This window comes from Hetaerina americana, unplaced genomic scaffold (assembly GCF_022747635.1).
Source record: "Hetaerina americana unplaced genomic scaffold, ioHetAmer1.1.p SCAF_3, whole genome shotgun sequence".
NCBI classification, from domain to species: Eukaryota; Metazoa; Arthropoda; class Insecta; order Odonata; family Calopterygidae; genus Hetaerina; species Hetaerina americana.
This window is the reverse complement of record NW_027286874.1, coordinates 29,320,701-29,346,834: the sequence shown is the minus strand read 5'-3', so window position 1 is coordinate 29,346,834 and position 26,134 is coordinate 29,320,701. Positions and strand designations below refer to the sequence as shown.

Genomic DNA, 26,134 nt, shown 5'->3' with positions numbered 1-26,134 from the left:
ATAATAACTGAATTAATTCCTGAGGATATTCTGCTATGTATTTTATTTAAATAAGATTGCCATTACATCAGATGCTCTTACACTTGAGGCCTCTTGTTCACCATGTAAAGTAATCTTAATTCACTGGTGATTAGAGTGCACAAAAATAATGGTGAAAAATACTCAATGGGATTACATGTATCATATCTCCAGTTAACATGGATTTTACTTAATCCAGAAAATCTCTGGCCCATATAGACTGGATTAGCAATGATTTACTGTATTGATCAGAAGCCAATTCGAATGGTCCTTTAAATAATATTAAATAGATCATGGAGGATGAATTTCCAGTGGACACATATTAACAATTACAGCATTTGCTCGCATATAAGCCACCCCTAAAACCATAAACACAGTAATCAACCCAAAGGTCGGTTTAGTAGGTGATGGTAGAGTTCACCCAGTACTAAGCCCGACGGCGGGTGAAATTCACACATCAGGGTAGGGGGGCCAGATCCTTTCCGTGCCAGTTATGGTTTCCCAGGAAAATGTGGTACCCGAAAAATCACATAGCTGCAGGTGCCCAGAGAGGCTAGTAGTCCAACGCTCCTGGACTACCAATATTCACACATCAGGGTAGGGGGGCCAGTTCCTTTCCCTGTGCCGGTTATGGTTTCCCAGACCTGGTACCCGAAAAATCACTTTAGCTTGGGTTGAGCTGCAGGTGCCCAGAGTGCCTTGCCTGGGAATCGAACCCGGGACCCTCTGGTCAGCAGTCCAATGCTCTACCCACTGGACTACCACAACCCACAAGCCACCCCTATGTTTCTAAAATCATAGTCAAAAAAATCACCGGCCACTTATATGTTAAGGTTATAACTCCAAGGGCTAACAGTCAATATTGAATTTTATTTTTATATAAGGTCGGTACTACTTATTTTGACTTCATTATATTTACATCATTAACTTTACTTACTATACACAATATTAATTATTCAACTGAAGAATTTTGTAGCAGGGATTGTAATTATTATGCTCATTGCTATTAGGTGACATGAATATGAGTTCACTTCTGCGACGTGAAAAGAGGTGTGAGTGAGATAATGAATGATCTTGATCATTTTTTATCACAACTTGATAATAACAAGTTTGTGTCCTTCTTACTGAGTAGAATTATTTGTATTCAAAAAATTACTCAAATAAATTGACAATAAGAGACAAGAGATTTAAATGCACTATATAATTTATACTGAGAATGTTAGAGTATGCTTAGGAGCATAGAAACAGATCAGCAGCAAGGCATTTTGGTCCATGATCGTTCTATCTATTTCACTTTTCTGAAACATAAGAACTAAAAGGAACAATAACTTAAGTTGGTGGGGTTTTGTGCTTTCATGTAAACTGTTTTAACTTTTTTTCTTGTGCAAGCCCAACTATAATGATGGTGCATCTCCTATGTCATCAAAAACTGTATGTTTAGTGATAATGAATGAATGAGGGCACAGAGTGGGCAAGGAATTCAGTACAGCAGATATCTACTACCTCATTAATCCTTTAGTCCAATTTTGATAACTGACAAAAGGATGGAACTAAATTGATAAAATAAAGACCAAAAACTAGTACTTTTGATGAGATTTAAACAGAACAATCACATAAATAGATGCAAAGCTATAAATTTCACCTCCCATTTACAAATGCCACATAATAATATTACACCAATTATACAGAGCGCTTATCTCTGTACAAATTTCAATTTGAATTTCCCACCATATCGTAGCTCCACTGGAGGTTGCGATTGGCATTCTTAAAAGCTATAGGCATCTAGTAAACAGTCATAACCTAAAATGGCTCAGATATTACGTACAAGTGCGGAGTACAATCGAAGAGCCGGTATTATTGAATGTGTGCACACTGGGCGTTCGCACAGTGAAACAGTTTGATTCTTCCTGTCAAGAAAACCTCATTCTAGGAGAGGCTCAGGTGCTGATTTCAGAGAAATATTGCACGTTTTTGCAATTTCACAAATTCAAAGAATGTCATGAAACCGTGGATGGTAACTGTGGCCTCGGGGAGACAATATTTCTTTAAACAGGATGGTGCACCAGCTCATACGAGTCATTTAGTCCAAAACTGGCACTCAGATAAAATTGACCTGTTCTGGTCACAGGAGTTCTGGCCCCTGAATAGCCCGGACTTGAACCCCCTCGGCTCTTATGTTTGAAGCATAGTGGAAAGAGTTACCACTAAGACAAGGCACCCTATTGTTGCTACTACGCACCGATATTGTAGCAGCATTCACAAATATGGACAACACTGTTTACAGAGTGCGTGCGATCAATTCAGGACAAGACTGGAGGCGGTCATTGTAGCTGAAGGGGGCAACATTGAGTAATGTTACTCTTGAGAGATACCACTACTTGTATGCAAAAGGATTTTCAGTTTCATTTGCATTTTTTAAAAATACATTTGCTTTTAAACAAAAGTTTCATTTGTCCGGATTTACCCTGTACAAAATGCTTTATGCCAGCAGAAAATCATGTGATAAAATATATACCTGAATCAATTTTCTCTCTTGCTTTTGTATTATTAAGGCCACTATATGGAATACCCCCACAGGCAAAAACTTCCCAGGCTAGGACACCATAGCTCCACACATCACAGAGGGAGGTGTACTTCCCTGAAATAGGTTAATGAAATCCAATATTAAACTTAATGAACTATAGCTGGAAATGGTAGACAAGTACTCTTTAAAAAGAAAAATGCTGTGAGAAGAGAAGAATAACACTGTCAGTTAGCATAAATAATGTGCAAATGTGCACATAAAATCAAGTATTCCTAGAAGTAGCAAAAATAGATAAGACAAGAAAGGTTTTTTACAAAACATTTGATACTTAATATTTTTAAAAGTTTAAAATAATTAATGATCCCAATACATGCATGGTTATTTAATATACATATCACTAAAAAAAAATTAGTTGCTTGTTGAATCAGAAAGAATCAATTTGACCAGGGCTGATTGCCAAGCCTCAAATTTACTCAACAAAAATAACCTTAACAAATCACCAGATATAATGAAAGTTGTGTATTGCTTCTATAGACTTCATTATGTTCTATATGTACTGCATGAGGTAGGAAGACATTTATATCTCTTGATTTGATGGGTGTTTAAGTTTTGAGAAACTCATTTAGGGGGCCTTGGAAATAGAAGTCTTGTGGAAAATTAAATGCTAGTTCTCTGGCTCTGTATTTCTTTGAAAATAGGTAAAGCTAATAAATGATGCAGCGTGGAGCTGAAAGATGGGTTTGAGTCGCATTTTTCATGCCGATAGTATTTTATTTCACACACTTACTTTTTCCCAACAACCATCTCCAAAGGAGCCCATAAGTATACCTAGTTCCTTACCTACATATGAATGTACTCTTTCATAGGTTTCATATGACATGGGTAATGTAAATTATAAGGTAGAAAATACCAAGATAGGAAAAAAGTGATCATCTTTGATGGGACAAAGAATGCACAGTAAAATTTTCAACAGAAATTATTCTATGTTTTTATTTCTACTGGTACTATTGATCACATGTATGATATATTTCAGAACTCAAAGAAAAAATAAGATATCAAAAATATGCAATGACAAACATTGTTTAGTTCTTATGACCATATCCAAGAGACAAAAATTAAGTAGAAAATATTAAATGACTGAAAAAACACTTGGTAGTAGGTTAGTATAGGAAAAAAGACATGGGAAAGAAAGGTTTCAAAAAGGCATTCAGGGTGTTCAACATTTGTCCACAGCACATAATGTTTAAGGATTGATTGATATTCAGGAGCCACCAGCTTAATAAATGAATCAACATTCCTGGCATGGAAAGGCAGACCTTAGCAACATATTATCTACTCATTTTGGTATGTCTCTTGCATACCAAAAAATCACTGTTACACAAAACTCAAATATCCAAAAGCACACATATCACCAGATATGGGATGTAATGCAGAGAAAATATTACATATTGATAAGAAGCCATCTTATACATTGAAAGATATAAAATACTAAATGAGAATGTTACAATTCAATTGAAAACAGGGCTTGTTTTAATGTTTCAGCATCATGGGTGATGACGTTGGGATATAATTACAAATAAATTGTGAACTTGTTACTTTAATTCTTTTCATATTAAGATTTAATTTCAGAAAGTTAAGGCTTCAACATTTCATATCCATCCATACATTGAATTTACCCACAGGGGATGCACCAAGGTATGTCTTGAGAATGATACAGAAGAAAAAGTTTCTGAAGTCTCTTACAAGTGAATACATCAAATAATATTTGAATTTTCCTCTTTTTGCCTTGAGGTTGGGAAGAGAAAAATGAATCCATGGATACATTGGTAAGACCTGTCATCTCTCCGTTTTCTTATCACTGTCTAATTCTTCATAGTGGTAATAATTCCACGACAATCACTGAAATTATTTAATTGATGCTCATGAAATATGGTCCCTTTTACTTTGAGGTGCCTTTCCTCTGGTGACAGATTTTGTAACAATTGTGTAACACTGTTTTGGCGTTTCATTTCAGTTTCATGACCACATACACTTCTCAGAGATTTGTCTTCCCAAATTTTGTGTAAGATAGAGCCAAAATCCTCAGAGTAAATTGAATTCTACTGGTAAATAATAAGAAATAGCATGATTCATTTCACTTTTTCATCACTAAAAGGTCCATCCAGCATATCACGCATGGTATTTTCTTCAAGATCGTCCCACTTATATTATTTTCATGCTTCCCCATGTTGGATCATATGCCATGTGATACCCAAATCTCTTATATTCAGTAATGCTCTTTTGAACACTTCACTGCCAAAGTATACACCAGCATTTTCCAATTTTATTAAAGAATTACAAGCTCACTTTAAACAACTTCAAATTTTGAGTGAGCTGGGGAGAAGAAAAGGATTATTACACAGGCAAAGAGGGCAGGGCAGATATTTATAGGAGCTACGGGAATTGAAAAATGGAAGTGGGAAGGTTGAAAGAGGGGTGATAAGGTTAAATAAAATTAGGAAATTAGAGCAGAGGAGATGTGACAATGTGGTTAAACTAGAAGAATAAAAATGGCAGTTTGAGAAAGAAAAATAAGTTGCCAAGAGACAATTTTGATTGGGCAGAAGGAAATGGAACAGAGATTCAAACTAAATCATACTAATGGTTATGCTACCATTATATCTAACTATTAATCAGTTATTTGTTTTACTTTGAGAAATGTGTTTGTAAAGCCATATTCCAGTGGATAGCAAGGAAAATGTGAAGAAATATTTTATGATCACTTTGTCGAACATCTCATGTATTTCAATGCTTTTTCTATTCTTTTTCCATGGCTGGCACCCAAACATCCCCTGCCAAAAACCCTTACAGGATATTGTGTAGATGCAGGAATATGCGGGTGAGAGAGAGACAGGGCTGTCAAGGGAAGGAAAATTCTTTCAGAAAATAACAACAATAACGGTATATAACTCGTTAGAGTCAACATTTCCGAACAACCAGTGCTATTTCAAATAGTTATTAACAATGTATCAATTGTGCTGACTTGCTAACATCAACTTCCATTTTCTGGACATTGGTTACACGGAAACATTTTTTGTAAAAAAACATGCCAAATATTATATGTATAGTACACCTATTAATAGGATTTAGAGGTTTGGTAATATATTCTTATATGCAAATGTCACTCATAAATTTCATACAGACATAAGGAAATTTAAAGCAGTGTAAACTTGAGAGATAATGCCGACTAATTATCCATTTTTACCCCTTAATATAGCCTGCATATATTTATTTTAGCTTATGGTATGAGAAAAAGAATGGTAGTGCAGGGGAAAAGTAGGTCAGTGGGTATGGCGGTATGGCTACTGGCCAGAGGATCCGGTTGTGATTCTGGATGATGCGTTTGAGCCCCCTCAGCTTAACCCAAGCTGTGCGAATTCCTGATATTCCAGGGAAACTACAAACAATGTAGGGAAAGAAATCCTGCCAACCCCCACCTTGATGTGTATATTTGACTTACTACGTAAGCTCTAATTTTGCTAATCAAATTAACCTTTGGATTGATTACTATGTTTTACTCATGGTATAAAATGGTGCTATACTATTTAACTATGTATTTTACTTTCTTATATCCATACATTTGATAAAAATTCATAGAAATATTGAATTGCTTTCGCAGATAATATTGTGTAGGTTTAACTTTTTATTTTATAATTTTATCCATGCATATTCAAACAAAGTTAGTGAAAGGGTATAAGACCTGCTTATGGTTAAATAAATAAACTTGTGGGTTAACTAAAATTGATTAAATATTGGCTATTAAGTTTCTGAATGAAAAAATGCAAAATTCCAAATAAGTACTGTCTTTTGGATTTGTTCACCATGAAATGTTTGAGTTAAACAGCCAGAGATAAAAGTTTTCAGCAGAGAGATGTTATTCCATTTTCTATCAGATACAGAATTGAGCCATTTCCAAAAAAATTACTCTGAGTTTAGGGCATTCCACACTGAAACTCACACTATTTAAGGTTGTAGCAAATATTTAGGAAAACCCAAGAATGAATTATAATATGAAAAATAAAGTGAGAGAATTTACTGATTTATTAAGAAGATAGTAAAATTGTTCAGTTTCAACGCTTATCAATGTATGCAACTTCCAGAGCAATTGCAAATTTGTTTATGATCACAGTCCAAAAAAGGAAATTGAAATCAACATTAATTAACCTTAAATGTGGAGAGATTAACTGGAGCAACCATTCCCTGAACATAAGAAGAAACCTAGGGTTCATGCAAGAAGTTATATAATTTTCAAATATCAAATACTTTATTTGCTACTAACCAAAATTCAGTGCCTCAGGTGCTGTCCACTTGATTGGGATTTGCTTCATTCCATCAGAAACAATATACTCCTCCTCTTCTCTAGACATTCCAAAGTCAGATATTTTCACTATATTTTCATGTCCTATGGAATGTTTAAAATAAAAAGTGGCACTAATTAATTATTATACAATTTTATATCATAAACATGATATGACACTTAAACGTATTTACCGAAACTAATACACATGTCACGTCTTCCATTAACAATATCAAGAAGATAACAGTAATCAACAAAACCTCACTTAGTATAACACATGGCTCACGGTCATTGATTAACATGACATACCATATAGATCAAATTATAGTAAAACTTTTCAATAGAAATGAGAGATAAGACGGAATACTATTGCACATTTTCTTTTTGACAAATTTGAAAACTGGTGAAGGTTAAGATTCACAAATAATTGGAAAACATGGATTATGAACATGATTATTAAAAAATTATGAAAGTCATAAAATTCACATAAAAGTGTTGAAAAAAGTTATACAAAATTGTATACTCATCACTGATTATTACTTTATCTACAACTTTATGTCATTATCAATGTTTTTGAGTGTGTCAGAACGCATCTCCCTTCAAGTTTTCCTTTTGCCCAGGAATGATGAGCCTTGACACCACCTCTGTACAAAAAAAGATGAGACTCGTCTTTCTTTGTACAAACTGCTTGACAGACAACAATCAGTGAGGTGTGTCACCTTCAAGCGGTGCCTGTGAGTAGTAAAACGAATCAGGATATACAAGGTGTACACAAAAAAAAAAGAAGAGACTGGTCTTTTGCCACACAAACTGCTCGTTGCATCACAATCCGTAAGGCATTGCCTTCTAGTGTCGTCTGTAAGAAGTAAAACATCGCCTTACTTGCGGCCCTATCTCAACTTGTCTCCCCACAACAATGATTTTTGTCAGAGCTTGCTGTACTAATCCTTCTGTTGGTGAGAATGAAGGTGTTAAAAAAGCAGCATGTGTGCAATGAATTTTCTTTTAATCACGAGAAAAGTGTAAATGATACTTATGCAATGATTCAAGAGGCATTCGGCAATGAATCTTTGAGTTGGGTACAGTGTTTTCATTGGTACATACACTTCCAGCCGGGAAAAACCTTGGCCGATGAAGGATCAAAAAGTGGACGAACATCGACATCGACAAACAATGTCCTCATCAACAATATGAATGATTTAGTGCCCGCAAACTGTAGGTTAACTGCTAGGGAGATTACCAGTTCAAGTTGACATTAGTGTTGGATCGTGTTTCACACATGATGTGTCCATATGTTGAGTCACTATTGTATTTTATAGAATGAGATGCAGTTTCTCCTCACTAAGTCTTAAATTCAATTTTAAAACAGGAAAATTTCTCATGCTAAGTAAACAAATGAAATAAACAGACTGAATTAACATTATTCATCTTTTATTAGAGAAGACAGAGCATGTTTACTTTTGTTCATGTAAGTCCACAATGCTACGTCTACTCACTCCCAACTTGGTGAAAATGGGCGCCTCATGCTGGTACTCATCCTGCGCACCATTTTTCAATAAACTTTCCCCAAGTCAAAGGAAAATTAGATTGCTGTGTTCCTATTCCTAGAATAAGCACAGGCAATTGGGAAACATTCACAGTATTCCCGGCACCCACCAATATCAGATACAGATCTTCATGTTTGAGAGGCAAATGGCTTTGACAAGGTTTAGGTGACAAGGTCCCTATGAAATTTATTTTTTTAATTATTTATTTATTTGCCTGAGGATCTGGGTACATTCATGTTCCAAGATATACGGCACGTCAAAGATCTTAACATAAAATACAATACATTGTTACATATTCAGAAACTCATCAATAGTGTAGAATAAGTGTAGCATGAAAAAGTCCCTCACTTTGAATTTAAAGGTTGACATTTTTTCTATGCTCTTGATAACCAGGGGAAGGTTATTACATAATAAGAGTCCCATGTTATGGGGGGGAAAAGTAGACTTGCAAGTTCTGATGAAGTTCACATGTAGATGACTGCAGGTCCTGGTATAATGATTGTGAATGCTATTGTTAGTGGTATATAATGAGATATGGCGTTTAGCATAAACAATAGCACTTAGCATATACACACAGGGAAGAGGGAGAATACAAAGTTTTTTGAAAAGGGGGCGACATGGAGCTCTGAGGGGTGCATTGCACATTAGTCTTAGTATCCTCTTTTGGATTTTAAATACAACATGAGCACAGGGTAATGGGCCCCAAAAAAGAATACTAAAAATTACGTGGGCATAAAACTCACCATAATAGATAGACATAAGCACTTCATTATTTACAGTTTGCCTGATAGAACTTACCAAATAGCACGCTGAACAGAGTTTTCGGCGTAAACTAGAAATATGGCTTTCCCAGTTTAGTCTACTATCCAGGGTAACACCCAGGAAGGAGGCATTATCACTCCTTGGAATAATCACATTGTCATAAGACACTGAAATATCTGTCAGAGGCTTATTTTTATTTACAAAGTATATTAAATTTGTTTTTTCCTTATTAATATGAAGAAAATTACGATCACACCACTCTTGCAAAAGGTGGATAGTATTGTTAGCACTTGCTACGAGGCTGTTGATTGAAGAGGCAGACACTAAGACATTCGTGTCATCGGCATAGAGTATGGGAAGTGTATTAGGTACAGAATTAAGCATCCTAGGGAGGTCATTTATGTATATGAGAAAAAACACTGGGCCAAGAACAGATCCCTGGGGAACCCCGCAGGATATTGTTTTTGCAGGCGATACATGAGACATTCCATCTTTTGTAACACTTACACTCTGTTGTCTGTTGTTTAGAAAAGATTTAATCCAAATATATGGAGTACCTCTTATGCCAGATTCTTGAAGTTTCAGCAATAACATATGGTGATTGACACAATCAAAGGCCTTGGAGAAATCAAATAATAAAACAAGAGATTCCAGTTTATTGTCTAGGTCAGACAATATTTTGTTTATACAATGGTAGGTAGCAGTGGTAGTGGACATGGATTTTCTAAATCCATGCTGGTAGGTTGATAACAGTTTGTGCGATTCCAGGTATGATATTAATTGAGAATAAAACACTGATTCAAAAATTTTACCGAATTGATTGAGTATAGATATTGGACGATAAGAACTCATGTGCTGTTTATTTCCTTTACCTTTATAAAGGGGGATGACTTTGGTGCTTTTAAGAGATGATGGAAACTGACCAAGCCTAAGAGATTCATTGACTAAGAATAATAGAGGGGGTTTAATGACATCAAAGGACTTTTTAATGATGATAAAAGGAATGCCATCTGGACCAGAGGTGTACTTATTTCCCATTTTGTTTAAGATATTAGTTAATTCAATGTCAGAGCATGGGCGGAGAAATAGGGAATTACATTGGCTTGATGTTTGTCTATGAAAGCTTTGTTTAGTCACGTTGGGTGACTGGTGAGAAGTGAAAAAGTCATTAAAAGCCATGGCAATAGCAGAACTGTCCTCAAGTTCGTTACCTTGAGAGTCCAGTAACCTGAGATTGGAGGTTAATGATATAGGAAATTTTGACTTCTTGATAATTTTCCATATTTCTTTTGATCTATTTCCAGCATTATATATTCTACGATCATTAAAAGTTCTTTTTGCATTACGAAGAAGACATTTGTAATTCTTTCTCATTGCCTTATATTCGAGAGGTTCAATAGGCATCAATCTGTTTTTGTAATGGAGAGCCAATGTTTTTCATGACTCTGGATGCATACTGGATTTCATCAGTGACCCATGACTTTCTGCCCTTAGACAGAGACGAATTTTTAATTTTAACGGGTAATACAGGAAAACAAAAATCAAAATAGGATAAATATGTTGAGTAAAAACAATTAAAACCATCTTCAAAGGAGCTCATGGAGTAAACATTGGTCCAATCATGATACATAAGCAAATTGCAGAAAGCATTTACATTCTCATCAGAGAACTTTCTCCTGTAAATTGTTATAATCTTGTCAGAGGCATTAATGCAGAATGTGGAGAGTAATGGATAGTGGTCAGAGATATGGGATATTATAACCTCGGTTTTCACGAATCGATAATCAATATTTGTAAAAATATTATCAATGGCCGATGCAGAAGTAGAGCTGACCCTGGTGGGTTTGTCAGTAGTTACATTTAAGTTATACTGGGAAAGAACATCTAATAGTTCTGATTTTTCTTTGGTGCCATGAAGGAGGTCACAATTAAAGTCACCAGTGACAATCACCAGTATCAACCAAACTGAAAATTAAAGAAAGCAGGAAAACACCACCGTTTCTTGAAGTGAGTATATAATACAATAGCAATAGTTTAAGTATCCAGGAGTGGGATGTGGAATCCGAAGGAGAGTTTGATAGGGGTGTTTATAATAGTAATAATTACTTTATGCCAGGTTGCTATAATTTCATGGAAAACAGGGCACCAGAGCTGGATCCCATACCCTGGATGAGTGAATCCCATTGAAACTAACCCACAGGTTGATTACTGTGATGATAATGAGATAGGGAGAAAAAAAAATCTTGGTGATGACAAATATCTCAGGGGAAGCTCTAATATGGATTTGGAAAGAAAATACAAATTCTGATAACTATCCTTGGTAACTCAAACACCTTTGACACACTAAGGCCTACACCAAAAATTGTGTATCTAAGATCAACTTTGTCTTTACTTGCTGTGAATCACGGTTAACACAAGCAAAGACAATGTTAGATATGCAACTCTTGGGGTAGGCCTAACAATTTCATTATGATGTACATAAAGTAACAAATTTAAGGTCTTCTTACCAACTAGACAATTGCGAGCTGCTAAATCTCTATGAATACAGTTCTTCGACTCAAGATACCTCATACCAGCAGCTACATCACGGCACATGTGAAGAAGTTGTTTCAAAGGAATAAAAGCAGCATGGTTTCGCAGATAAGTCAACAAAGAACCACCTATAAATATCAATTTATACAAAGTTTAAGATCAAGATGACTCTCCATCATCTTGACAGTAAAATTCTTATTAGCAAAGATATTTTTATAATATTATGATATGGAATAACATTTCATGAAACTCAGTTTACTCATGTAGGATTTGTGAGCACTACTACTGTAAATGATACAAGGATCACAGGAAGATTATTATGTCCCTTCTTAATGTAAAAAATGTAATAAGGAATTTAGATAATTACTATACTTCCCTTATCTATATTAAGGGCCAATGAAGTTAAAAGATTAAATACAAGAATGCTATTGGGATAATTTTCCATTGATACTGTAATTGATAGAAAAATATAAGTTTTTACAGATCTTGAGTTATGCAACCAACCTATGAGTGCACTATAAAATAGTGAAAAGAAAGGAGGTAAAAAAATTCATGTATGTAATCATAAACTTGTTTAAAAAAAAGCTCAATATTGAAGTATTACAAATATTATAGGAATAAGCTCATGCATAACATTTTCTGCACACTTGGCAATGGAAAAATAAGTTTAGTAGGACTTAAGTTGGTATTCTATACCATCAATTGTTGAATAAGCTATTCTGAAAGCCTTAGGAGTTATGTAAACATGACCAGAGTTGAAAAGTTAAAAAAAAAATGAGAAAGAATAAACTTCAGTAGAAAAAGAAAGAGGGCTAGAATGATCAATTCAGGTCTATTTTTAAACAATTTAGTTGTAGGGTACGAAAACATAAAATCATCCCATTTCAAACTAAAGGTGACAACACATAAAATGAAAAAACATAAGGTTATTTGAAATACATGCTCAAACATATTCCTCCTTTATTTTTTATATCCCATAAAAAATTCACAGGAAATAATCTAATGATACTCAAAACTTTATAACTATGGCATTAAGCTCACTTGAATTACAATATATTTACCTACTTCAACACAAAAAATCATGGTGCTGAAAATTTGTTAATTTTGGACAATACAATTTTAAGCAGATGTGATTGAAGAAATTCTCACGTTTATGTAAATTCGAAGTCTAAGTAATTGCATTGTACATCTCCCAAATTGCATTGCCTGCTTTCTGACCTGACAATGGCTGGAGAAACTACAGTCAAAAGCAAACAATACAAAGTAAAGGGTCCCCAAAAACTGATAAGTTTAAAAAAAAAGAGGCAGTCCTGACTTGTCTCAATCTTTAGTTTATGAGTAAATTAAGATTTATCAAGTAAATTTAAACTATTAGATGGTTAAATCAAAATGTTTAGGTGCCATGGAGGGAATATAACATGCAAATTTTCAGGTAATATTTCAGCCAAAAAATATTACCATATTTTCCCTTTGATAATGCACACGTTATCTACACAAAAATGTTCAGATGATCGAAAAAAAGCATGCAAATACAGATGTGCGGCATCTATACACGTTCAAGATAACTATGAAGCCCTGGGCACCCGGTATCTATGCAAATTCATGATGACTACAAAGTTCTGGGTGCGCGTTATCGATGGGAAAATACGGTATTGCATTTTTAGATTTGAACTTTTATTTCAAATAGAGCATATTTGCTATCTTAATATATAATCAATATACAACAATTACCAAACTTCCTTGTAAGATTAATTACTTTAAATAAAATATTGATCATCAAAGGGATTTTAAAATAAATTACCTGGTACAAGCTCCATTACAATCATAATTGGTTGCTTTTGAACACATATACCAATGAATTTTACAATATTAGGATGATCGTATTGCTTCAATATTCGACCTTCTTGTAGAAATTTTCTCCTTTGCTCTTCTGGCAATGTCAGTCTGCATGTCTTTACAGCAACATCTATATTATTTGGCTTAAGATGAGCTTTGTAAACATCACCAAAGTTTCCCTGAAGAAAAAAAGGCAAAATTGTTCTCTCAAGAAGCATTTTGATGAATTCTATTATATAGTATGACCTATGATTCAAATTAAATTTAAATTTACAGAAGGAATGCTGGCTTCGACGACTGAAAAATTAGACTGAACAAGGAAAGTTAAAATGAAAGAATTTCACAGCATAAAAATCTTTCACCTTAAAGAGATTTGAACTCAGATCCCTTGATTTCCCGCAGAGTGCTTTAAGCAATGTAACTACCAAGACATCTTTTTACACTGTGAATTTCTAGAGTTTCTAGACTTTCTAAAGGAGCAAGATGCTAAAACAAAATACTGTACATACAAAGCAATGCCACAGGTAAACCTAGTTGTTTACAGTACACCACAGTCCTCTGGTTTAAAAAGGAAAAAAGTTATTGTAAAACTAGTAACTACAAAATTTTCCGGCCAATGTATTTCATTTCAATTAGTTGACAAAGAAAGAAAAGCATAGTACAAAAATAAATCAGTACATATATAGTAAGTTAATTAAATGTATATGTATTAAGCGAACTTAAATGTATAATTAGAGGTATGCTATGAGTTGAGCCATCTGGCATCATTTTCTTATACCATAGTCTTTCAATAAAATAACTGGACTATAGCCATAATTCCATGATCATCATAACATATCTAGCACAAACATTAATGTTTTCAAATTGTTAAAATACAGCCGAACAAGGATACATGAAAAACCTTAAATTGAAACCATCACAGCAGTCAGTGAAATCATCATTTTATCTCCTAAATAAATTAAATTGTTTATTCACGCAATTTTTGCATGAACAAAACATGTCATCATGCAATTCATGCATAAAATATCTCACATCAACATATGCTCGGTAACAGGTATGTTTCATAAAAGAGTATTATGGCCAGATACTTATTTACATGCATATTACACACGCATCTAGATACACTTTACGGAAAAAGGAACTGTTGTGAATATATTAGCACCTTACCCTTCCAATTTTCACATCTAGGATGACATCATCATTATTCAATTCCCAACGCTCTCTGGGTATTGCTCTTCTAAGAATGGCCCCAGAACGAGCTGTTACAGCAAGACCACTTTGAAATTGATAATTTATTAATTCCTTGACGTCTGGGAATGTTGGTCCTTCAAAGCGAAAGTGACCCTGTGAGAAGAAATAACAGGCATCAATTTACACATGCTGAGTTGATTTGAAACATAGTGTACATTGGTTGTACACTATGTGTATGTATGTGTATAAGACCATTTTAAAATGCAGGAAAAGCCATTGTCCTATGTTCTATTATTCTATAGATTAACCATCCCAATAAGTTGGGGGATGAAAAATATGTCCCCAGTATCCCCGCTTGTCATAAGAGATGATTAAAATGTCTGAGAGAAAATAAAGCAAACACACTCCCAGTTTAGCTCGGGTAGCATTTCAGCAGTCTTTGTGTCTGCTGCTTGTGATTGGCTATGCCAGCTGGTTCACGACCTACCCAGGTGCCTGGTGACCCGTGTGAGGGAGAAAGAGAAACTGATGGGTTAGTTCTCAGCTGGGCACTGGTTGCCAAGTACTAACCAGGGTGCCATATCCCAATTTGGCCCAGGTATTCAGTGTATAAAGTATTTGGCTAGGCATGATTTGCTGAACATTATAGGGGGAGCCTACTATACTTTATGAAATAACCCTAATGACGTTAATAACATTATATTTTTAAGAGAAAATGGCATATTTCACCTGTTACAACATCTTATATATCTAATAATTCAAATGTTACATTTTATTGACACTTCAATTTCTCCTGAGCCACTACAGATGAGTTGTTAAAAGGCTGGAAGTGGAGCAATATAACCATCACTGTTGAATCACCCTCCAATGTAGCACAAAAAATAACCACATATAATATAACAAAAAAAATAATAAAAATTTGCTGCACCAAACTCTACACAAAAGCAAAAGAAAAATTAAGTGAAAAATGGATCATTAGTGGACCAAAGAACTAAAAAGTAACTGTTTTTGAACTTCTAAGAGCATAGAATACTGAGATGACTGATTCAACAAAGAATTGGACACTTCTGAGTAAACTTGATAGAACACTTTTTGATATCAAGAATCTTTAATTCCTAATTACTCTAATATCACAAGTTAAATAAACATGAAATACATTAAGAGCACACATGATCAAATTAAGCATTTCTATCGACATTTTTCTTCCTTGCAGCTTGAAGGATTGTCAGCCAACTATCGTGCTAATAATGACAGGAAGGGGCATTCCTTCATAAAATGCATCAAAAACTATTTTTCAAACACCGAATAAATTTTAAGTTTTTCCAGTTAGTAACACTGAGCAGTTTACCTGTCAGTAATAGGGACTCAGGAGCCCGACTAAGACGATATTCCAATGTCTTAAATGAGGTCTGGTTTGCACATATTCTTATCCCAGGTTTTCATACTTTATATATTATTCTGAAAATTTACTTCAGGCTCAGCAAAGGAAACACTTGGTTTTTCCACATAAAATATTTATTCACGACCTAGGTTTCGACGCTCAGCGTCATCTTCAGGTGAAATACAGGCCAAAATCTTTCTTTATATAACAGAAGGAATGGGGAGGTGGGGGGGGGGGGTGTGTATGGATGTAAGAAAGGAAGAGGAGATGGTGGGGGAGGGAAAGGAGCGGGATTGGGGTATTACTGAGAAGGAGGAGTCAAGGTTAGTCTCCGGGGGGGGGGGGGGAGAAGGGGGGGGGGGAGGTTAAGGAAGCATGGTAGGGAAAGGGTTGCCTGGCGGGGGTCCGCCTTGGGGTTAGTGGAGATAGGACAAAGAGTTTGGGAGTTTAAGGTTGAGGAGGGGTGACCGGGAGTTACATAGCACGTCGTTCACTATATTACAGGAAGAATTTGCTCTTTCCAATATCTCCATATTTTCCAAAATGTCCAACCGGGGGCCTTTTCTTTCGAAATGGAGAAACTCCACGCTGAAATCACTCTTATGGTTCTGGTCAATCAAATGCTTGGCAAATTGAGATTTTCCATTACCGTTCTTCAGGCAGGCCTGGTGCTCCTTCACACGTTCTCGGAACTTCCTTCCCGTCTGGCCTACGTAGACGGCGGAGCATTCACAGGTTAGCTTGTACACTCCGCTCCTTTCCGATTTTGGGATTTCGTCTTTGTTATTTGCGAGGATGTTTCGCAAGTTGCGTCTATTGTAAAAGGCTGGCTTTATCCGTTTTTTTGGTAACACTTTAGCGACCGAGAGAGACAACTGTCCTAGGAAGGGAAGCCTGCGCCACTTGGCTTCTGAAAAAACATTATGATTGAAACCATATATTAACAGCGTGCTTAGTTTTAGGAAACTAGCTTAGCTAGGAAACTCAATGACATCTTTAGGCAGCACTCCAAATTCTCCCCCAAACATGGGGTAGTCAACTCCTCAGATTTAGCCAACCGTTTATCCTCAGTGGTCCTCCCTCCTAAATGCATCCTGGTTTCCTTTGACGTGGTGAATCTGTTTCCCAGTGTTCCTGTGAAAGAAGCCGTTCAGCTCGCCGAAGACCTCCTCATACAGAAGGCGGTTCCGTTCCCCATTATAAGTGAAGTGTGCTCAGGTCTAAAAACATGCGTTGCGCAAAATTATTTTAAATTCAATGGGAGAATATATGAACAACCAAAAGGGCTGGCGATGGGGTCACCCCTATCTCCATTATTAGCCGATATCTTTATGTGTCAGGTGGAAAGAGACATTTTTGCTCACCACAACTCCTTAGTGAATAACGTCTATCGCTGGTTCCGTTATGTCGACGACGTTTTTTGTATATGGTCAGGATCGGAGAGACAACTTGACAATTTTTTAATGTTCATTAACTCAATCAACAAATCCATTAAATTCACTTTAGAAAAGGAGAGCAATGGCTCTCTTAATTTTCTAGACTTAGTAGTAACTAGAGTCAATCAGAAATTGGAATTTGCAATCTACAGAAAAAAATCTTACACAGATCAAGTAATCCATGCCACATCCAGGCACCACTTTTCTCAAAAACTGTCTTCTTTTCATGCAATGATTAATAGAGTAATTAACGTGCCCATGTCTTCGCGCAATATTGCGAAAGAACTGTCTATTATTAAACAGATAGCGCACAGCAATGGTTACACGCCCCAATTAATTGACCGTTTATACCAGTGTAAAAGAAAAAAACTAAGCACGCTGTTAATATATGGTTTCAATCATAATGTTTTTTCAGAAGCCAAGTGGCGCAGGCTTCCCTTCCTAGGACAGTTGTCTCTCTCGGTCGCTAAAGTGTTACCAAAAAAACGGATAAAGCCAGCCTTTTACAATAGACGCAACTTGCGAAACATCCTCGCAAATAACAAAGACGAAATCCCAAAATCGGAAAGGAGCGGAGTGTACAAGCTAACCTGTGAATGCTCCGCCGTCTACGTAGGCCAGACGGGAAGGAAGTTCCGAGAACGTGTGAAGGAGCACCAGGCCTGCCTGAAGAACGGTAATGGAAAATCTCAATTTGCCAAGCATTTGATTGACCAGAACCATAAGAGTGATTTCAGCGTGGAGTTTCTCCATTTCGAAAGAAAAGGCCCCCGGTTGGACATTTTGGAAAATATGGAGATATTGGAAAGAGCAAATTCTTCCTGTAATATAGTGAACGACGTGCTATGTAACTCCCGGTCACCCCTCCTCAACCTTAAACTCCCAAACTCTTTGTCCTATCTCCACTAACCCCAAGGCGGACCCCCGCCAGGCAACCCTTTCCCTACCATGCTTCCTTAACCTCCCCCCCCCCCTTCTCCCCCCCCCCCCCCGGAGACTAACCTTGACTCCTCCTTCTCAGTAATACCCCAATCCCGCTCCTTTCCCTCCCCCACCATCTCCTCTTCCTTTCTTACATCCATACACACCCCCCCCCCCCACCTCCCCATTCCTTCTGTTATATAAAGAAAGATTTTGGCCTGTATTTCACCTGAAGATGACGCTGAGCGTCGAAACCTAGGTCGTGAATAAATATTTTATGTGGAAAAACCAAGTGTTTCCTTTGCAATATGTATCGTTTCCACAAAGTGACGCCTGAAGCTATCTCCTTTTTCAGGCTCAGGTTTTTGCAGTGTTTTGAACCAATACAGATTCCATGCACAGGGCAGCCCTCTGCATGTAATATTCTCTATTAGCCCTTGATTTGCTTAAGCAAAAGATTGTATTCCTATGGGACTCCTAACATCATCCTCATTCAGCTGCTTTAATTAGCATCTACTTGCACTACTCTGCAAACCAAACTACAAAAGATTCAAATCCTGAATAATAATACGAAATCGTAATCCCTAATTTTCCTCAGATACCAATGGATGCAATAATTTTGACTTCAATATTTTTCACATTATTTCATGAAATTCATAGTCCTTCCATAAAACGGCAGAAAATTTTCATTTTGAAAATTGGTTTTTATATAGATTTTCTATTAAAAAAGGTTTCACAACCTAATCCCAATTTTGACAAAGGAAAAAGTAATTTGGAACTTTTGTGTTTGATCATTGATTGAAACACTTCTCCCACACTCGTTTATCTAATAACCACATTACAAATATTTTTTAACTCATTAAAAAGACTTTCAATCTTAAATATACCCACAGATTTCTTTCGCATAACAATTTTCCCAAATCACAATTTGTAACCCAGATCCACATCTGATTCACCCAACAAGGAGTGATACACATAGCTTAATTAAGCAAGAGTATTCATATTAATTTACCTCAGGTGTTGTCTGAACAATAAAGTGCTTTGGTCCACACCAATTGACAGATAATACTGTTTGGCGTTCATCATTGCGTATAGTTTCCCTCACTAAGAAGTCACCATCTTGAGTAAGTAACCTGACAACTTCTTCCCGAGGTAAACAACCATGAAACCACTCTTCATCTGCCAGGCCAGATTTGTGGTTGTCTTCAATGGAAGCCTTAAAAAGGTAAATTGTCCAGGAAAAAATAGCAATTAAGATATGGAATTAAAGAACACAGGTAAAGTATACATGCTATGCTATATTTTAAGTAACACACATGTAGTAAGTATAAATCTCACCGATTAAGATTTACTTGCACATACTAAAAATTTATTTTATAATCCATATCTACATACTCCAAGCAAGTAAAATGTGGTATTGTTGAAATTAGATGTTTTCTTAAGAATTCTACAAGTAATCAACCTTTACAGACCCCCCACATTTGATTATACAATGAGCATTTGATCACTCTAAGACCATGGATTTTATTTTTTCATGATAGTGCATAATTGAATGTGTGCCTATTGATTAATCGAAAAAATATGACAAAAGATATGGAAATTGCGACAAAGAATGCCTTTCTTGGTAGAAATGAATGGCATTAGAGTTGATAGTTGATCAAGATCCAATTATATAAAAACAAAGATTTAAAAAATTTATGGAATGCACCATTTTAGATCACTGACATTATAAAAAGAATGCTATGAGATCTGATGACCATTCCGAAAAAGGACTATGCCAATTGTTTTGAAAAGTGGAAGAGACACGGATAAATGTGTGAGATCCCATGTAGAGTACTTTGAATGGGACTAAGGTCTCATTTTCTAAGAAGGGTATTTTTCTCAAAATAATGCAAGGCTGGATCCTTTTCAAACAGACCTCGTACGACAATTGTCGCTTGCATATTAGCATTGATGATTTCAATACCAAACGTATTTTTAGCTAGTTTTACGATTTTCCAGTTAATAAGCCCGTAAAATCTCAGTCATCAAAATGTGTACAAACACACTCAGCAAAAACAGATATGTCCAGGAAAATGGTCAAAAAACATTCAGATGACCTTGAAACTTATATATCCATTTAAATCTTTAATCATGTTTTTCTCATAAACCAAATACCTTCACTATGAGCCAATAATAAAAGCTTTAGCCTTGTAGGAATGCATAGGCCTTTGGTATTAATAACATCAATTCATTAGGAAAAAAATATTTTCATTTGAAAAACTTTGAAAATCATTTGCCCAACACAAATTAATTAACATTTATAAAGATTCCCAAGATAAGGCATTTACCCTGAGAGTTGTAAGTATTAAAGTGATAAGTAACTTTCGCTGTAAGCTACAAGGATAGTTTGAAAAGTCCATGCAATGCCAAAAAGTTGACCCCACAAGAGTGTATAGAAGATAAAGTCAGTTGGTAGTATCCCATAAAGGAATACACCTCAAGTTTCACCCAGCTCAGTCTATAACTCTTTTGTTTAGCATTTGTTTGAATCAAGTAAGTTGACTGATTTTTTTAAAAATTAAGTGAAAGTTTTTTGTGAGTTGACCAAACATTTTATGAAAGGCAAATTGCCTTGAAGAATAAACGAGAAACTTGGTAAAGTATGTCATGAACCTGCACCTTTTATTAGAATAGTTGGTTTACAGGTGGTTTCAAAATTATTTTGAGGGGCCATATGAGCACCAGTGATGCTGAACATTCTGGATAACCTGTTGAGGTCAATACTCCAGAAACCATTAATAAAATCATATGATGAAGGATTATAAAACAGTGTAGGTGAGTTAGATTGCTTACTGAAGCTCAAAGCATCTTGAGAGAATGACACAATATTTTGCATCAATATTTGGACAAGAGAGTGCTATCCACACGATGAGCACCACAATAGCTCATGGTTGAGTAGTAGTAGTAGTTTTGAGGGGAGGCGACCGACAGCTAAGGTCATTTGCGCCATAGGGGAAGGACAGGAAAGGATGAAGGGTGGAGAGAAACCCGGCGTCGGCATTAGCCTACTCTTTACGAAAGGCGCCAAGGGGTCCGCGGCTTAACGTCCCATCCGACGGACGGCGTACTCACTCAAAGTGCCCTCCACAAAGCACCTCAAGTAGGGATCGAGATACCTCTGAAAAATATTCAACACCGCCGGGATTTGAACCCCTCATGGTTGAACAAAAACTAAATCACAAGACATGTTTCAAGGTCAGTTTACATCTGCTTCAGCTAAATCAGCCAAACTTTAGGCATCATTTTCTCACTGTGGACAAAACAGATACACCTCTACATGCCTGACACCAAGGAACAGTCCAAGAAATAGGTAACCGGTGGGGATTCAGCAACTAAGAACATTCCTTCAGCTGTGAAGGTTATGGTGACTGTGTTTTGAGATTCTCTAGAAATAATCCTCATTGACTACTTGGAAAAGGATCAAAATATTATAGAGGTATATTCAGCACTGCTATTAGACCATTAGAAAAAATTGAGCAGCAAAAAAAGCCCACAATTGGCTCACAAAAATGATGGGAGTTATGATGCCAACTTGTGTCCCATCTCCTTTATTCCACAGATTAGAATCCTTCAGATAACAAACTGTTATCTAACATGAAGAGAGAAGGAGATATAATTCAGATGAGAAGGTAATTCTGGAAACAAATAGATATTTAGCAGGATTGGATCAATCACATTATTCGAAAGGGATCAGCAAATTCGAGCAGCACTGAGTGAAATGCACAAACCTAAAAGGAGAATATGTTGAAAAATAAAAATGATTTATCCCAAAAAATTAAGTTGTTTTTATCTTTTCAATGGACTTGTCAAACCACCTTTGCATAAATTAGGGAAGGCATACATTTTACCATTTTCTGACTAATTAACATTTAATGTATTAACTGCACATCACAGAACAAAGAGAATAAGGAATTTAATTCCTGTTGTACATTAATTTGAAATGAAAAAAAAAATTATATGAGGAGACCAGGATCCAATTCCCTAAATTTCACTGATGACAAGAATTTATCTACCAATAAGTTTTTGTTGCACCATTGAAATATCTAGAATATATATCTCCTTTTCACTATTAGCTCTTACAGTACTGACTATTCACCAATTACAGTGGCACATAGGATATTTTACACACCTTTCTCTTCTAAGCATACCCTTTCAACGTTGAAAACAACTTCACAAGTATAAGCACAACCATTAAACACAAACCAGGTCATGCAAGGTGCTAGCTAAAAGTTTGGACATTTTTTCAAATCACATACGCTTATTGAACGTCCTAATCACCATATACCCTCCAAAGATTCTCCTTGGGAGGGCAAAAATTGACAAAATCTTACTACAAAATCAGTAGCCATTTTCTTTCTGCTCTTTAGCATCTCCTTTGATTCTCATTCAATCTCCACAAATCCTCACCACCCTTTAACTTAATACCGAGGAAAAGTGGCAGGCATCACAAGAGTATAATTCAAGATAATAAGGATGGTAAGGGGCAACTGCAATGTCTTTTGAGGGCATTAACTGCCGAAGACAAAATTCTGTAATGTGAGCAGACTAGACTAACAAATGACACAAAAACAACCGTGTGCTGCTATATGGCATTTGTATGACTCACACTGGCACAAATCATACACTCTTCATGAAGCCTTAGAAAATTATATTTAGTAGAATTCAGCATGATAGTCTGCCATGAGGGAACAAAGTCCTAATGAGAAATTCCATCCACCAACATTTAAAAAATAAATGTATATGATTCATGTTGGTCCTCATCTGTAGTGCCTTTTTTCAAATGATAAATTTGAAGCAGAACTGTTCTGTTGATAAAATGCACTGGCAAATTCCACCGCTCAATACTACGAAGCCACTACCGATTTGAACAGTTCAAAAGCCCATGTGTCGAGGACAATGGCTTAGATTTGTGATGCTTTCCGGCAATGTACTCCTGGAAGGGTAATCTGCTTCATAAACCAGGAGTACCACAAAACAGATTTTTAAAATGTTTCAATCACAGGTCGATTTTCTTCAACAAAAAGCCTTATGCACTACTAAATGCTTGTTTCAGCCTTTAGTGAGAATTCAGCACAGTCTGGTCTAGTTTAAAAACTTGAAACATTTTTAAAATTTGATATAATGTATCAACTCTTGCACGACAGTGATTTTGGGAACTTTTAGGTAGCACCTTGTAAGGGAGATAGAAAATAAGAGAAAAGATAGGAAAAATGATCTACATGCCCCAACAGATAAACAGTTTAGTAGCTTATTAGAAATTCAAGGATACTATTGCTAACCTAAGCCAAGGTTTACTATGCTGCAAGGAAAATATGACATCTGCAGTGGCACCAACAAATAATAAGTACATGAAACATGTTAAAAGATCAGTTTTCATATTGGATATGTGAATTTCCACAAACAATTATAGCTTATCAGTTTTAAAATCACACTTTCCATGAAAGCAAAATGTTCTTGAAGAGATGCCTTTTTCTTTAGCTATTCCAACTTCTCAATAATTTTAATTAAAATAGAGGTCTCACAACATTTTCATTATTTTTGAAGTATTCTGATCAAGTATCATCAGTCTGTCCATTCCATGTTAGCATTTTCTGATTTTCTGCACACTCCCAATGACCTAACATTCCATATCCTTACTATCCTACATTGGCCCACCGTGACTGATGTCCCCAAATCAGTAATCCCCATGGTCTCCCAAGGGATGGGAATGGAATGCATGATATGGATATAAAGTGTTAGGTCATTAAGAGGAAAAAATGGGAAATGCTAAGATGGAAATTGGCAGACTGGGGATAGACACCCTCGGAGTGAGTGAGAGTAGGCTGGGACCAATGACTTCAGGAGTGATAGATATATGGTGATACTTGGGAGAAGACCAGAATATTGCAGGAATAGGCATCGCACTTTAAAAGCAAAGGGCAAGATGAGTAAAATAATGCTGGAAATGCAATGAGAGGATTCTGACAATAAAATTATAGGGGCAGCTTACCAACACAGTGATGGTACAGGTGTGTATGCCAACATTCAGCCATTCAGGGGAGGTAATAGAAAAAAAACACATGAACAACCGGAAGAGATTCTAGGAGCTGTAAAAGGGAAGGAAAACATAATCGTGATGGGAGATTGGAACTTTATGGTCGTAGAGGGCCAAGAGGGAAGTACTATGGGACCGTTTGAATTAAGAAAATGACGAATTGTGGTATAAAGACTGATAGAATTCTATAATGAGAGTAACATGGAAGTGGCAAACACCCTAAAGAACTAGCTGGATTGGACACACCTTCAGGAATAATGAATTAGTTAGAAACAGAATAGAAGGGAAAATTGAAGAAAATATTCCATGAGGGAGACCAAGAGACAAGCACAGAGGACAAATTAAGGATGCAAAACAGAAAAGCTATCAGGGGGTGAGGGAATTCACAGTGAATAGAGAAAAATGGAGGGCTGCTGTAAACCAATCTTAAGATTGAAATAATGATGATGATCAAGTGCCAGAAAGGACATCATTCCATCAATATTAAGTAATACAATTTCCATAAATTCAATAAAGCCATAAAGTTAATACTTATTAAGTAAAAAAGCTAATGGTAAAAAAGCAACTAAAATAAAAACCACTAAGCTAACTAACAAGCAGGTATTAATTTGAGTTACTTTTTCTATTTGATGAGAGGGATTGTTACTCAGCAGAGCTTGTTAATTTGGAAATCAGGAGATCACAAACAAGTGGATTATCTTCTTTGTCTTCCCATGCAAGGGACATACACTGTCCTCCAAGCCACTTATATCCCTAGTACCACCCCCCATATCTTGCACCACTCTTCCACCATCACATGTCCCCCTCCTCATGATCACTCTCTTTTCAAGCATTGGGGTTGACAGACAGGATTGAGTCAGGGATGATTTTCGGTGAAATGGTTTGCGTAATAGGGTCACAAAGCGCTGAGCCCGTATTTTGTCCTTGAATAGCTGACTGCCCTGAAATTAGGTCATGGTATTTTTTTAGGATCCATAGTAATGCATAAAAACAAAGAAAATTCCCACTTACATTTCATTCATTAAAAAAATAATTATAATTCTATGCAAGAAAGAACACCAATGGAAAGATAGTTCTAAGGATGATACCACGCATGTAAATTATAAGTACAAATTGGTAAATTACAAGAACAAAAATAATGTTAAATATAGAATACGAAAACTTCAACTGATTAGTATTTTACACCTCTACTACCCATGCATTATGGAGAATGTACTATTGCCCTCAGCATTCAGGATTCATCCCATGTTTTTAACTGTTACTTAAGTAAAATAATCAATCCCCTCAGAATAAAAACATTTTCATGCATAAAATTTGGTCAGTTTTTTGGTACAATTTTTCACAACAAGAAATTCAGTTCTTTCCCAGAAACAACTTCTACCAGACCTGATGAATATTCCTATTTTCCACAGTGTAAACTCGGCCTCAGACATTCCACAATTAAAGAAACATGCGTTTCCTATGCTATACAGGAGGTATACAAGCCACATTTTCAACTGAAAGCAAATGAAAATCAGGATAACTTACTCTTCCACTGATTAGTCTGATTGTTGCTCTGGTCCATCACATTACCA

The 26,134-nt window shown here is 36.0% G+C and overlaps 1 protein-coding gene across 2 annotated transcripts in view; it reads right to left on the bottom strand.

Annotated features, from left to right (window-relative positions):
- FER (tyrosine-protein kinase Fer) overlaps positions 1-26,134 on the bottom strand; it is a 56,833-nt gene that overhangs the window by 3,675 nt on the left and 27,024 nt on the right. Inside the window, exons 9-15 of one of the 2 annotated variants that reach the window (XM_071588384.1) lie at positions 25,289-25,501; positions 19,497-19,700; positions 14,723-14,899; positions 13,521-13,734; positions 11,695-11,847; positions 6,861-6,983; positions 2,534-2,656 (exon numbers count right to left, since the gene is read on the bottom strand). In XM_071588384.1, the coding sequence (XP_071444485.1) occupies positions 2,534-2,656; positions 6,861-6,983; positions 11,695-11,847; positions 13,521-13,734; positions 14,723-14,899; positions 19,497-19,700; positions 25,289-25,501 (1,207 nt within the window). The remainder of the gene's footprint in view (positions 1-2,533; positions 2,657-6,860; positions 6,984-11,694; positions 11,848-13,520; positions 13,735-14,722; positions 14,900-19,496; positions 19,701-25,288; positions 25,502-26,134) is intronic. The other variant, XM_071588385.1, reaches the window with a different exon arrangement.